The sequence below is a fragment of the Emys orbicularis genome, chromosome 17 (assembly GCF_028017835.1).
Source record: "Emys orbicularis isolate rEmyOrb1 chromosome 17, rEmyOrb1.hap1, whole genome shotgun sequence".
In the NCBI taxonomy this organism is placed as follows: Eukaryota; Metazoa; Chordata; order Testudines; family Emydidae; genus Emys; species Emys orbicularis.
The window spans coordinates 21652501-21667197 of record NC_088699.1 but is presented as its reverse complement, the minus strand read 5'-3'; the positions used below and the strand labels follow the sequence as shown (position 1 = coordinate 21667197).

Genomic DNA, 14697 nt, shown 5'->3' with positions numbered 1-14697 from the left:
ACCACTGAAAAATGTCTATGGGCAATGTGTACATGAAATGGGAATCCCATGATGCACTGTGGGAGCTCAGCCACAGGGAGAGTAGTCTAGGGCATGCTGGAGTCATGAGGGCCCTGGAACTACAACTCCCATGAGGCACTGTGACAGCTTAGCCACAAAGCAAGATCATGGTGCATCATGGGAAGTGTAGTCCATTTGGGGAGCAGAGTCCATAGAGGACACTGGGGACTGAGATGCCTGGAACTACAGCTCCCATGAGGCACCACAGAAGCTGAGACAGACACAGATTTATTATTGATCTGAAATTAAATGTTTCATTTTGATTTCAGCAAAACCCCTTTTCCCAGCAGGAAAACATTGAGCTGGAAATTCGTTGACCAGCCCTGCTGTCTATTCCTAGAGCAGCCGGGGGCCTGTTGTACCAGGCACTGCACATACCCACAGTGAGGGACAGTCCCTGCCCCAGGGAGCTCACAATCTAATTGGACAAGACTGCAGCTTCATCACCCCACTTCCTCTGCTCCCACAGCAGCCATGGGTACTGGCGTAGGACAGACCCCAGGAAGCCGGGTCTTTAGCCCACGTTCCACAGCTCCAGCTCACACACATGCCAGCTACGCAAGGAGCCCAGGCGCTGGCCATAGGGTGCGAATTGGCTTAGTCCCACTGATTTTAATAAAGCATCGTCAATTCACACCAGCTGGGGAGCTGACCCCTAGTACCTCAGGACATGCAGCTCATGTGGGTTACAGAAGATGCCAGGACGTCAGGATGCCGCCAGCAGGTCTAGCCTGGCATAGCACGTACCCCTACAAAGGCTGGTTCCCCACTTGCATCGTGGGTAACCGGCTGCAGCTGTTAGAATCATAGAATCATAGAATCTCAGGGTTGGAAGGGACCTCAGGAGTAGGGTGACCAGATGTCCTAATTTTATAGGGACAGTCACGATATTTGGGGCTTTTTCTTATATAGGCGCCTATTACCCCCCCCCCCCACCCCCACCCCCGTCCTGATTTTTCACACTTGCTATCTGGTCACCCTACTCAGGAGGTCATCTAGTCCAACCCCCTGCTCAAAGCAGTACCAATTCCCAACTAAATCATCCCAGCCAGGGCTTTGTCAAGCCGGGCCTTAAAAACCTCTAAGGAAGGAGATTCCACCACCTCCCTAGGTAACCCATTCCAGTGCTTCACCACCCTCCTAGTGAAATAGTGCTTCCTAATATCCAACCTAGACCTTCCCCACTGCAACTTGAGACCATTACTCCTTGTTCTGTCATCTGGTACCAATGCTACCAAGTCCAGATGGCACTCGCTATGCATGGGCATCAAGGGCTATTCAGGGTGCTGGCAGGAAAAGATCAGATCCATAAGAAACAAGACCCAGTCTGTGCAGATTGCTCCGAACTGTTGGTTCTAGGGAGACGTTGGTTTTCACCAGTCTTACCATCTCCTGAGGTAGCCTTTATACAGCGCTTTGAAGATGGTGAGAATGAAATCGCCCCCGGCCCCACAGCTCATCTCGGTGTCTTGTCCTTACCAAAATGAACCGATTCAGTGTTTCCAAAATGAAGGTTTGCGGAATCTCCGTTCTGGGGGACCTTCGACTTTTCTTCCGATTTGGAACGAAAACAGATTTTGAAATGACAGGATTTCTCACGGGGCAGATGGTCCATGAACCCCCCCGCCTCAACTCTGATTGGAACCTACCAGCTCCTGGGAAGCTCTGTAGGGCAGGGCAGACCCCCGAGCTCTCCCACCCGGTCAATACCCCAGGGGTTGAAACCTTTGCAGCTCCTCCCTCCCCTGCAGATTCTTTCCTGTGTCCCTTGCTGAGCACAAATCGAGCCTGCCTTCGGCTGCCTTGAGATGCAGTGATTGGGGGGTGGGGGGGGAGATGGCACTCAGCTCTCACCCTTCGCTGGCTGGGGGAGCGTTCACCACTCTAAATCCTGATCATCTTCCTCTCCCTGCCACTTGGGGCACGAACCTGCCTTCCTTCTGAGTGCAGATGTTAGCAGCTGGAGCAGTGGGGGGTTCTGAAAGCAGCACCCACCTTACATGGAAATCCCCAGATGCCAGAGGGTGAGTGGCTCTTTATCTGGGAGCTAGGGAGGTTTTATGGCAGTAATATTTTCTTTTAATGAGATGAAGGGCTGGCCAAGGGAAGGAAAGATGCTGACGGGCTCCCCAAACCCTCCCACCCCCACATGCAGATTAAAATGAGCCTTGAAAGGTTAGAGACGGAAGATGAATTTAAAGTGATTACAATCACCTTTTAGGAAAACAACTTGATCAAATATGAATGTAATGGAAAGTATAAATGACTTCAGCCCGTTTCCCCCTCAGGGACTTAAGCATAAAAGGATTTAATGGTTCTTGGCATTTGAAGCCAGTGTAGGGTTGAGTTTGAAGGCTTCTCCCTGCAGAAGGCGCTGCAGAGTAGGAGCAGTTACTCCAGTCCCAACTTCTCCCAGCAGGGGGTGCTGTGGGGAGTCATGCTGGCTGTTGCGGGGAGCACCCGGTTACTCCAGTCCCAAGCTGTCCCAGAAGGAGGCGCTGTAGGGAATGGGACAGGGCATTGTGGGGTCGCTCCTAGTTATTCCCGTCCCAGCCTCTCTCTGTGGGCAATGGGACAGGAACTCTGTGAGGGGATGCACCTTCCGTCTCCAAGCCGAAGGCAAACTTGGGCAAAGGAGTGTTGAACTCTGCCAGTCATGTACCGAAAAGACCATGCCAGGCCGAGCGACAGCACAGGGCCAGGTGCCAGGGAGTCATGAATTGCAAGATGACAGGCGTCTCTGGGAGCTGAGAGCAGACGGCTTACTCACATATTTTTCTCCTTTTGTTCATTCTATATTTATAGGAGTGAAACTGGCCATGTAAAACATCCCCAGATCAATGGTGCATTCTCAATAAATGTAACACGATGAGAAATCAATTGCTCACCAGCTGCAGCCCGCTCAGACCTTAGGTATTAATTATTTCTCTAGGAAAGGGACAATGCCAGGTCAAAAATCATATGGATATATAAAAATACAGATCAGCCTGGCTTAGCTTATAAATGATCCCTTAGATTGTTAACACTGAAAGCATTTCCAAAATCTCCCTGACTTTTTCCCCATGTCAGCACTTTGAATCTGGTTTCCATTTCTCTCAATGGGCCGTGAGAGTCATTTTCACTTTTGAGCCTAGTCAGTTTCACTTCCTGCTTCTAGGGATAAACCCCTGGTGTAAAGGTGGAGTCTACAAATGCTTGGTCCGCATCCCCCTTGTGGCCCCAGGCGCCCTGTGCAACCCCCATGGCCAAATGCAATGATTGTGGAGACAGATAAGAAAGGGCATGGCAGAGAAGGGAAATCCGGAGCCCTGGCTCATGACACAAAGACAGGGGGACATTCAGTGAAAAGAAGAAAATGTAATAGGGATAAAAAATACAATTAGCCTGTGGAACTCATGGCCACAATAAGTAGTGCTGAAGCCAGGTTTCAAAAGTGGATTGGACGTTTATATGGATAGTGAGAATATCCAGATTACGGGAAGGGTTAAAAACTCAACAGCTTGGGAGGGATATAAACCCTCCTACTTCGCGGCTTGAGCAAGTGTCTAACCGATGGGGCTGGTGGAATAGGTTTTGTCTGAGGCAGGGTATCCCCTAACTGCCTCCTTTGGGGTGACTTGCGTCTCCCCCTGCAACAGCTGGTACTGGCCATGGATGGAGACCGGCTATTGGACTGGCTGGGTCCAGTGTAGCAATGTTTTGGTCACAAACGTGTATTGCAATCTACGCGCGCTGTGGGCTGGATTCGGCTCCTCCTTCCACTGCGGCAAACCAGGATTCGCACAAGGAGGGCCGTGCTTGCAGAGATGTCGGCTTTCTGGTGCTCTTCCTCCTGGCCCTGTTTCCAGGATCACCAGCGGCCCAGATTGTCCTGCGAGGTTTCCCAAGCAGGAGCGGCAATGGAGCGTGGGCATGCCCTGACCGCTCCTCTTACCCCCGGGGCTTTCGTACCATGTCGGGTTGCCCGCCCCCTCAGATGGACATGAGAGCCCCGCTCCCATGATTGCCACGGGCGGGTATGGCTTCAGAGCCAGCGTCTGGTGCCATGTGTCTGCTTTGTGCCATGCATGGGGGGAGCGCTGCAGTGATTTACGAGGGGGCTGTTCCAGCGGGGAGGGATGTGTGTGTCACGTGTGATGTCTCCAGCGCCCCTTTGATTGCACTAGTGCGCTGCTGGCTCGCCCAGCCCTCCAGACGTGTGAGACGTTAACGCCGGGCCCCTGGAGAGCCTGGGGCCGAAGCAGAAGGCTCCTGGCTAGAGTCAGCACCATTTGGGAGGAGGAGACTAGAGTTTCCGGCCAGAAGGGATCATCGCATCATGTGGCGTGACCCCCTGGCCCGTTGCTCTGTATGTGTACAGCACCTCGCACAACGGGGTCCTGGCTCAGTGCTGGAGCTTCCAGGGGCTGAGTTAATACATACAATAACTCGTCTGCATTGTCACAGCTGCGTTCCAGGCCCGTGAATGTCGCCCGCTACCCCCATGTTGAGCCCGGTGACGCTAATTAGCCCAAAGCATTTCAGGCCTCAGGAGACAGAGCTGTGGTGTGCCACAGGCGGAGACTAGGAGGCACCGAGGGGCACCAATGCCCGAGCCCCTGCAGCGGCAGGGAATTGACTCGGTGAGACGTGTCCACGTGGCACCTGCCACCTGTGCAGCAAACAGGCTTTTCCCATGGCTAGGGGAGCTCGCGGACGGTGCCAGGACTGCGCGGCAGGGACCCCGGGGGCAGAGAGGTTTGTAATGCGATGCTGACAGGCACTGACAGCCAGCAGCCTGCTTGCTAATGGCCTCCTGCGGTTCCTTCCAGACGGCTCAGGTCAGGCCGGGGAATCGGGAATCCAACAGCGCCGTCGGATGGTGACAGCTCCGCGGCGTCTCCTGTCGGGGAGGGGGTGGGCGGGACAACATGACGGGAACTCGTTTGTTTCAGAGTGGCAGGGACCCAGGCCGAGCTGGTGCCGGGTAAAGGTGGGCACTGGGCCTGGCGCTGCAGGGCTGGGCATGTGAGAGCTGCCTGGTGGGTTGCAGGCTGGCATCCTGTTAGCAGTGCCCTGGGCTGTGGGTTAGTGTGACCCAGACAGGCCACTGAGCCTGGCGCTGGGCAATCTGTTACCTGTGCCCTGCTGGATAGATCCATCTCCATCCTGAACCCGGCAGTGCGATCACAGGCACTGTGGGTCTCTGAGCAGAGGGGGGCATTTCGTTTGGAACGGCCCCGCGGATGGCTCCTCAGTGCCCCACCCCGGGGTGCAGCATTGCAGACTAGCTTTGGCACGCTGCCGGGAGCCGCTGAAATCGACGAGCCGCCCGCCAACCCCCGGCGCATCTGCCCGAGCGGGATCAGCGAACTCAACCGGATGCCGCTGGTTCCGGCTTGGGGCTCTGCTCTCTGGAAGCAGCAGCCTCTTTGCTGCGCATGGCCGGTGCTGCGGAGAAGAATGGGAGGCTGGTCTAGCGACGGGAGGCTAACGTGTAATATCCCTGGAGCAATCCCGCTTGGTCGTGGCGCGTCGGGAGCGAGGAGCGGGAGGCGGCTCCGTGGTGGGCACAACTGCGCTGCCATTAGAGGGAATTGAAAAGGGGAAGAAACCTCTGTTTAAAAAAATGATATTCAGGTGCAGTTACAGCCAGGAATGTGACTGGCCAGACAGCCCCCTTGCTCTGCGCACACGGCCCTTAGAGAGCGGCAACTTCTTGAGCACGGCTCCCCCCTCGCCCTGGAATATTCTGCATTTCTATCCAGTGCTTTGCAAACCACGTGGGGGTTCAGGGGAATGCAGCCACCTCTGGGGTGGAGGGCAGCAGCCAAGTGGAATGCCGAACTGCAGAGGGGGAAGGGCCATGGTACTGGGGTGTGGAAAGCCCCATTTGTCTAAAAAAGTTCTGTTGGATCTGTAACGTGCCCACAGGATAGGCAGGATTCAAGCGAAAGGCCCCTTGGGACAGATCATTCCATAACTGTCCACTAGGGGGTGGCACCTTCCTTTGCAGGCCCTGGCCGCTGGGTGGACTATTGGCTCCTCCTGGGTTCCTCTGACCTTGCTGTGAACGGGAACCAAGCTGGGTAAGCTGGGGAGGGGGCAGTGTTGCCTAGTGGGTACAGAGCCGGACTGGGACTCAGAAGACCTGGATTCTATTCCCAGCTCCTCTGGGTGATCTTGGGCAAGTGACTTCCCCCTTTCTGTGCCTCAGTTTCTCCAGGGGGATAGTGGGATCCATTGATGAAAAAAGCTCTCTGTTATTAAGCGCACAGCAAGATTGGCAACGACGCCGTCCCTGAGTACGAAGCTAGGCTGCTCCGATGCCATCTCGCGGCAAGAGGCCCCTTTCCTTACCTGCATCTCTTTGGCCCTTTGGCTTGACTTTCAGGGGATAAAATGAAATCCCAGGAGCAGGTTAGAGAGGTAAATCCAGCCCCGCCCTGAGCCAGACGGCGCCCCCGAGAGGGCAGCGCCCGGGTCACCCCTGGCCGGCGAGTCGTTCGTTCTCACGGATCGGCTGCTTGCGCGGCAGCTGCACGGTTAATTCCGCTGTCAACTCCCTCGTACGGAGCTAATATATTAGAGCGGACCCCTTGGAAATCCCATTGCTTGGGGCTCTGCAGAGAATCCAACAGGGAACAAGAACTGTGCTGTAGGGTAATAGCGAATTCTCTCCCTGCTGAAGAGTTCTGTAGGGTCGTTCCAAAGAAGATCTTCAGTTTCTGGAAGACCTGATCGATTTCCTCTCTCTTTAGTTCTGTGGGACAAGGGTAGGGACAAACCCCCCAGCCCTGAGGCCATGCCCTCGGGCCTGATTTTCCTCCTGCGTTAGAGCAAGGCCTGGCCTGCGGCTGACCGCGTCTGCCCTCTGTCTCCTCGCAGGGACGGGGACTCCTCCTACGAGATCATGCAGCTGGACTTTGAGATGGAGAATTTCACCAGCCAGGCCGTGACGCGGCGCATCATGTGGCACATCGACTACCGGGGCCGCAACCCGCCGCCCGACCTGGAGAAGGTGGTGACGGAGCTGACGGTCATTCAGCGGGACATCCGCGCCATCGTGCCCCTGGCCATGGTGAGTGAGCTGGGACGGCTCCTCCGGGCTGTGGGGGGTTCCAGCCGGCCCCCTGCATTCCCTGCACAACTGCACACACACACAACGGCACGCAAACCGGACCGCCCCCCCCCACGCAGTCTAAACCCACAGCACGCACTCACTTTACACCTCCCACCCTCATTTTCGTGCATACACACCCGCCTGTAACACGCTGCACACACTCACCCCTCCCCTTCCAAATATCCAAGGGGACACACACACACACACAGCTAACCACACACCTTGGCGTGTGCCCCCGTAACACACCCTCACACCGCACTGGTGCTGGCTCAGAGGCTGGGCTGGCCTGGTGTGAGCGCCCGCCCTGGCCTGGGCCAGAGTCCCGGCTGGCCTCTGCCGGTTCCTGCGCGTTGGGCCTGGGACTGGCACCCAAACGCCTCCCCCGGGGCAGTGGTGTCTGTTTCCTTGTGGTGCGGGGTGTGCGGGGAGAGGCATGTCCAGCCACCAGCAGCCCCTGAATCCCTGCTCAGAGAAGCCGGACACAGCCCACCAGGGCCCCTGATCAGTCTCCTCCACCGTTGGGGGTGGGGGACATGAGATGGAAGGGGACACAGCAGGCCGTTCTGTCGGGGCTGTAACCACCCGCAGCTGGGGCCTGTGCTGGTCCCCGTCAGCAAACACACACGAGCTCGAGGGGTTGGGCCCCATCTTCTACACTGGTTTCTGCTGATGGCCCCATTGATGGGGAAACTGAGGCACAGAGCAGTGACATGTTTCTCCCGAGATCACACACGAGGAGCCAGCGGCAGGGCTGGCAGCAGAACCCAGGAGTCGTTATTCCCAGGTCCCTGCTATAACCCCTCTATCACATTCACTCACAGAACCAATTGTGGAACCCAGGAGTCCTGACTCCCCGTCCTTTGCTCTAACCCACTAGACAACTCTCCCTCCCAGGCTTAAAAACAAGGAGGGAAGTTTCCAGTCAGTTCGGATCCCATTTACACCAGTAATCCTACGGGAGTGACTCCGGATTGTCATGGAGATCAGGGTCTGGCCAGTTGGGGTCTCAGAGCCCAGCTCCAGCAGTTTTCTAGCCCTGCAGCCGAAGCCCGAGTCAGCCGACCTGGGCCAGCCATGGGTCTTTTATTGCAGTGTGGACGTGCTGCTTCCAAGGGTTGTGAAAGTAGGGGGTGGGATCTGCCCGCAGAGTCCTGCCCCTCGTGCCTGGGATCACTGAGTGATGGGGGCTCTTCTTGCACTTTAAGATCTTAGTTAAAGAGGGTCTGTGCGGGGCAGGGGGAAGCTGAGCCGGTGCCCAGAAACTCTCCCGCTCCACGGAGCCCCGCCCATGGGATGAGAGCGAGCCAGCTATCCCTCCATCAAAGACAATCACATCACAGGCTGCCAGGAAGGCAGATTAGATTCCCTGCCATTTCATTTACTTGAAAGGTTATCTTTGCTGGCTCTCCTCCATCAGCGAGGCCCGGCTACGAAGCAGCCAATTTCATTTCTGTATCGGATTTCCATGTTTGCATAATTAACTGGTTTGCAATTAGACTTGCCCTCCATGCATACCGCTCTTGTTCTTTGAAGTTTTTAAGAGCTTGCGAGGCCCCGGGGGTCTCCGAGCGAGGGGGTTGAGACGGCATCGCGAGCGTGAGCGGGCAGGACTTCCTTTGCCATGGCATTATAAAATAAAACGGGGCCCAGCGCCCCCAGCACAGCGCCAGGTACTGGGTGCAGTACTGACTCCCAGAGGAGAGCGCTCCCTACTGAGTCACCTGCACACACCCACACGCACACATTTGGGGTCCATTCCTTGCACCTCGCCGGCTGTAGGGTACCCCTCTGGAGTGGGGTCTCAGGGCAGGGGAGAGGAAAATGGGGGCTAGACACTATTGCAGTGTCCCCTTTGCCTTCCAGGACACAGAGATCATCAACACCGCCATCCTGACAGGCCGGACGGTGGCCATCCCGGTGAAGGTCATCGCCATAGAGATGACCGGCGTCATCACGGACGTCTCGGCCATGGTTGAGTGCAAGTCCAACAACGAGGACATCATCAAGGTGGGCCTGGAGGGGCAGGGAGGGGGCAAAGATTCCTGGAGCCATCTGCCCTGTGGGCCTCTGCCCAGCCTGAGAGAATTGGCTCGGACTGGCAGGCCCTTCACGCAGCCCCCCCCAGCCAGCCAGCCCCAGCCCCAGCTCAAGGCAGGAGCATGAGGCCAGGCGGGATGGAGGTGAAGGGCTCCCCCGACAATGGCCACACCCCATCTAATGCTGGGAGAGAGCCCATGCTGCCGTGCAGGGCGCCCTGTGAGTTTGCTGCGTTGGGGGTCTCCAGGATCTAAGCTGTCAGGAGAAGGGCCGCGCAGGCCAGATTCTCAGCTGGTGTCAATCAGCGAAGCTCTATTGACTGCAGGGAGACTGTGCTGATCAACACCCGCCGGGGAACCAGCCCTGTGCCATTAGCTTTTCCAGGCACAAAGGTAACCTAGAGATTGTGACCCATGCATAGCCAGCGTGGTGACGTCTGCCTGAATCTGCAGACAGCCCAAAACAAGTGCTCAGAGCGGTATTAACTTAATCCGTGCAGTGCAATGGGGCGTTAATTCTGAACCCTAACAATGACGCCCCACACAGCAGTATTACAGTTAACCCTTTCATTGATGATCCTCCTCACGGGAACATCCAGCTCAAGTGGTCGTCTGTTTCAGAGGGACGCAGGGGCGGGTATTGAGACGGGGATCAAATTGGGCCTCTGGGTTCGGCCAAGGTTGGCTGGGGTGGAGAAATGATGGATTTAACCCCTCCCCTCCCCCAGATAGAAAGACACCTCCTCCATCCACAAATATTGATATTCAGTTAACTCTAAAGGCCCTACCTCTGAAAGAGGATGGGTCTGGAAATAGACGGGAGACACCAGGACTGCAGGAGCCCTGCTCTGACTGGCTAGCTAGCTCCACACACCTCTCTCCCCCAGCAGGATCAATGCGTGGGCTGGATTTGCCTGGCCCTGAGATCAGTGTCTCTGGGTGGCTCTAAACCCACCTTCTCGCTGCCATCGGGGCAAATCCCATCTCCAAGGCCCCCTGGCTCCGCGGCCGATGGGCCCTTTTCAGTTGGTTTGCCTGCTATGGCCGCAGGCTCAGGTATTCCCGCAGCAGTGTGGGGACAGCTGCCCCCAGCCATGCGGTCCCGAGTGCCTGCTCCAGCCTCGCTAATCTGCTCCGGTGTCATTGGTTTGGTCCCGGTCAGTCCCATCCGCCCACTCCTGCTTTGCCATGACCCCTGCGGTCTCAGAGCCCCCGTGGGAGTGAAGGCTCCTGGCTGAGCTGAACAGCATGGCAGGGCGTTCGCAGCCTGTGCTGGTGTGTGTGTGTGTGTGTGTGCGCGTGTGTGTGTGTGTGCGCTCCCTCACACAGAGCCAGCCTGGCACTCCGCACCTCTGCTGCCCGAACAGAAGTCACCGAATTCTGTGTGACAGTAACCCTGAGGGATCGTTGCCCCATAACCGCCCGGAAGCCCCTGTGCCCCCTGCCCTGCCGTGTCCTCGCGCTACTGACTTGCTGCCTCTCGCTTTCATAGCATCCCATCAACAGGGATTGCTGGGTGCCGGGGTCAGGCAGCGCCACTCACAGGCTCAAAGCCCGGCAAGGTGCCCTGGAGGCGCAGGGGGTGTGGAAGGATCACCCCCTAAATACCCCCTCTGCGTGCCCATTGAAACACTCACACTAACACAAACTCCTGACAACTCACACTCATCCTAACACACACTAACACACTGTCACTGACACACACACACACTCCGGCTAACGCCCCCTGCACATTTTCCTGTCAGGAAACACACTTGTCCTGCTAACTTATGCATATTCCTGCTAACACTCACACAGACACTTGTTCTGACACACACACACACTCCTGCTAACACATGTACACACACAAGTTCATGCTCTCTCTTTGTCCCCCCCACACACACACGTTCTCAGATGGACTCACACTCCTGCTAGGTGACAAATGCCCCGATATTAGGGGCTTTGTCTTATATGTGCAACTCTCCCTCCTGAAAAAAAAGTGTCCCGATTTGTCACACTTGCTCTCTGATCACCCTAACTCCTGCTAACACACATATACCCACTGCCCCTTGACACGCACTTCACTAACACAGGCACTCACCCAGACACACACATTTCCAGCAAGGCGAACGCACGTCTTCTCACATGCACCCACCCACACACACACACCGCTGCTGCCACAGACAGATGTCCCCAAACCCACACAAAGTCCAGCTACTTTGCACTCCACTTAACACACCCACAGGAATACCCACTGATGCCCACTCCCGATAGCACACTGGGAGCGCAGATAAACACACTGACCCGCACTCCCACTAAGATACACACACAAACACCCGCTCCCTCTAGTGCATTCTCCCAGCCCCACACAAGCGCTGAAAACGCGGGAACTTTCCTGGAGCAAAGCGCCCGGGGAAATCAAGGGGAGTTTCCCTGCAGTGACGACACCGGAGTTTGTCCCTGAGAGATTTCAGACGAAAGTCCCGTCTGGCCCTTACTTGGCCGGAGTCCGCTTCTCTCCCTGCGCTCCCTCGTCTCTGGGATCCGAGTAGCCAGAGGAGGGACCAAGCCCGGCTGCCCCTTTTGTAGCATAGGTTTCTGGAGCAAATCCCAAATCTGGGCATGAGCCGAGCGGCTAGCGAGAGTCCGGCCGCTGTTCTCGTGGCTGTTTGTTGCCAATTTCCTTAGCGGACCGGCAACAAAGGGGACACATGCGGGGCAGGGCAAAACCAAGCTGGACTTTCTCGTGTCCTTGTAAATCAAAATAAACAGGTGCAAATACAGTAGTGAGAAGGTACCACGCGGTTGGCCTAGGTAGCTGTTTTGCTCTGGTCACCAGTTAAGTCCCCTTGTTTACCCCCCTGCTCAGTGTGTACACGGTCCCTGGTCTGGGCCTGATCCACCCAGGAGATGCATCTGTCACAGCCCCAGCTAGAGGGCTTCTTTCTCCAACCATAGCAGCTCATGCTCGTAGCTCTGGAGGTCCCTGGCGTACTCCCCAGGAGGGTGGCTGAGCTCTCATGGAAGTTATGAGTGCTCCAGGCTCCGTTCTTGCTCCACCGAGAACCTTTGTAAGATGGCCAAAACCTGGAGTCCGCTGGGCTCCGGCTGGACCCCCCAGAGGGGAGGAGAACCGGGGAAGGAGAGAGGAAAGCAGAAGCCAGAAGAAGGTGTGTGGAGCAGGGATTGTGTAGATTGCATTAGTCTCCTGAGGGTTGTAATCCTTTGACCCAATTTCAGTTGCTGGTAGCCCGGGAGATACAGGAGGTTGGGTTAGGGGGTTTGGTGGTGGCCCCTCTGGCCTTGGACTCTATGACTTTCTGGTAGCCCCTGGACTAACCCACATGCCTTATGAAGCAGCACCCTGTGCACCTACTTCAGAGGCAAAGGGAAGGGCAGGGCTGAGACAGCCCATTCGAGCCCCCAGGAACCTCTGTGAATTCGCTTTCACTTGACTGTAACGTCACCTCTGAATGCAAGTGCAGCCCCTCAGAGCGCGGAGGGAGCCAGAAGGCCGGGCAGATGGGTTATGACCATCCTGGGGCCACTTATTCCAACCAGCTCATCTTGCTGACAGATTTCTCACTACGGGGCTGTAATTAGTCACCGGGCGAGCTAAATGAAGAGCCCGGGCCCCTCCAGAGCGCAGGGGGGGGTCACTCTCCATCAGTCGCACAGCCGCTCCTTGGCACCCTTCTGGGCATGTGAAATGCCACGGCTTCCCAGTTTGATTGGTGCCACTGCAGGGCCGAGGTGCTGGAGCCTTGGGCTCTGGCGTGGGGTTTCCTGGCTTCTCCTGGAACCGTCCTCTCTGGTCCTTCTGCCGGCAAATTGATTAGGACCCAGTCTCCCAGGATTCCCGGTAGCACTTGTTGCTCTCAGCTCACCGGCTCCCGCTGCTGAGTGGGGCTCCCATGTATTTGCTCCACTTCCAGTGTTGGTCCCCCTGCAGCTTTGATCGTGATGCCCAGGGGACACCGCAGAAGGGGGGCTTTTTACTTTGAGCCCAGTTGCTTAAGCTGACCCAGCAAGAAGTGTCACTGCTTGGACACAGACAAGAGGCGCTACCACGGAAGGGGAAGGCAGCTCCATGCACCTTTGGAGACCAGTGCGGCAGAGCCATGGGGCCTTTCCTCTGCTGCCAGACCCCGTTGATCAGTGGGGTCGACGGGAGTGACTGACCTCATCTGGGCTCCAATGCTGCGGAGTCCTGCCCCCTTGTCTCTGTCCTGAGCATGGAGAGGCCTGGCAAAGGGAAGTCAGGCACCTAACTCCCTTGGGCTCTGATACAAAACGCACTCAAACGACGAACCAGTTGCCCTCCCGCCCTCACCGTTCCCCCTCCAGCCTCCCCGCCACCGGTCCTGAAGCCGAAAGCCAGATCCGGGCCACACTGTCTCATCCAGCCCCTGAGAATGCCAGCAAGGTCGGCGGGCAGGGCAAGGCGTGCCCGCCGCGCACGGCACGTTCTCCCAGAGAACCCCAGCGCTCAGTGCAGTTGCTGCCGGTGCCGCGGGGTCCCGCCTGCACCGAGGGCTGGACTGAGGCTTGCAGGGGAGAGAGAATCACCATCCAAGGGGAGGCCGCAGGAGTACTCCCGTATCCAATGCACTGGCGGTCAGAAGCAGCTATAACTACAGGTTATCAAGCCAGTTATTACTGATAAGGCAAAATATTGTTGCTTTGAAATGTAAACGGCAAGTTCTCATTAGCGGCTTCACTTCCACCTCAGAGCCTCATTTCTTTCCAGGCGGGAGCAGAGGCTGGAGTCAGCCAGCTCACGCTGACACTCCAAACCGCACAACTTCTCCCCCGGGATCTGCATTGCCGCACGGCCAAGGCTCTGTACTTGTGCTTCTCGGGCTCCCGAGAGCGGGCCCTGGGGCTTACAGAGCCGGCAGCCTCCCAGGCACGCAGGGGAGAGAGGGGCAGGTGGGTCCGGGGGCCTGGCGACTGCACCTTGCTTCGCACTCGCAAAGCTGGGGCAAGCACAAAGAGCTGGGTAGCGCCTTTTAGGCATGATGGCCGTGAATGGGGCACGGCCCCGGGGAGCGGTACAAGGAAGGGAGGGTAGAGACTAGATAGAAGGAATAAGGGGGAATAGATGACAAAGATGCATCTAAATGCCAGCTGTCTGTCTATCTGTCTGTCTGTCTATCGAATCTATCTATCCCCATCCACCCACCCATCCGAGTCTATCTAGCTGAGTCTAGCTAAATAGCCCATCCACCCATGCCACTGCATCTAGTTAGTGAGTGAGTGAGTGAGTGAGGGAGTGAACAATGAATAAATGAGTCGAGTCCCGAGTCGACCAATCGAATCTATCTATCTATCTATCTATCTATCTGATGAGTGAGTGAGTGAGTGAGTGAGCTATCTAGTCTAGTCCCCATCCACATCTATCTATCTAGTCGAGTCTATCCAATCTATCTATCTATCTATCGAGCCAGTCGAGTCGAGCTAGCTAGTCTATCTAGCTAACTATCTATCTATCTATCTATCTAGTCTAGTCCATACTCG

At 56.4% G+C, this 14697-nt stretch overlaps 1 protein-coding gene across 1 annotated transcript in view; it reads left to right on the top strand.

The window, feature by feature from the left end:
* The window catches only part of TMEM132E (transmembrane protein 132E), a 113963-nt gene that overhangs the window by 77209 nt on the left and 22057 nt on the right, over window positions 1-14697 (top strand). The window contains exons 4-5 of the mRNA XM_065418520.1: window positions 6928-7120; window positions 9026-9169. Coding sequence (XP_065274592.1) covers window positions 6928-7120; window positions 9026-9169 — 337 coding nt within the window. The remainder of the gene's footprint in view (window positions 1-6927; window positions 7121-9025; window positions 9170-14697) is intronic.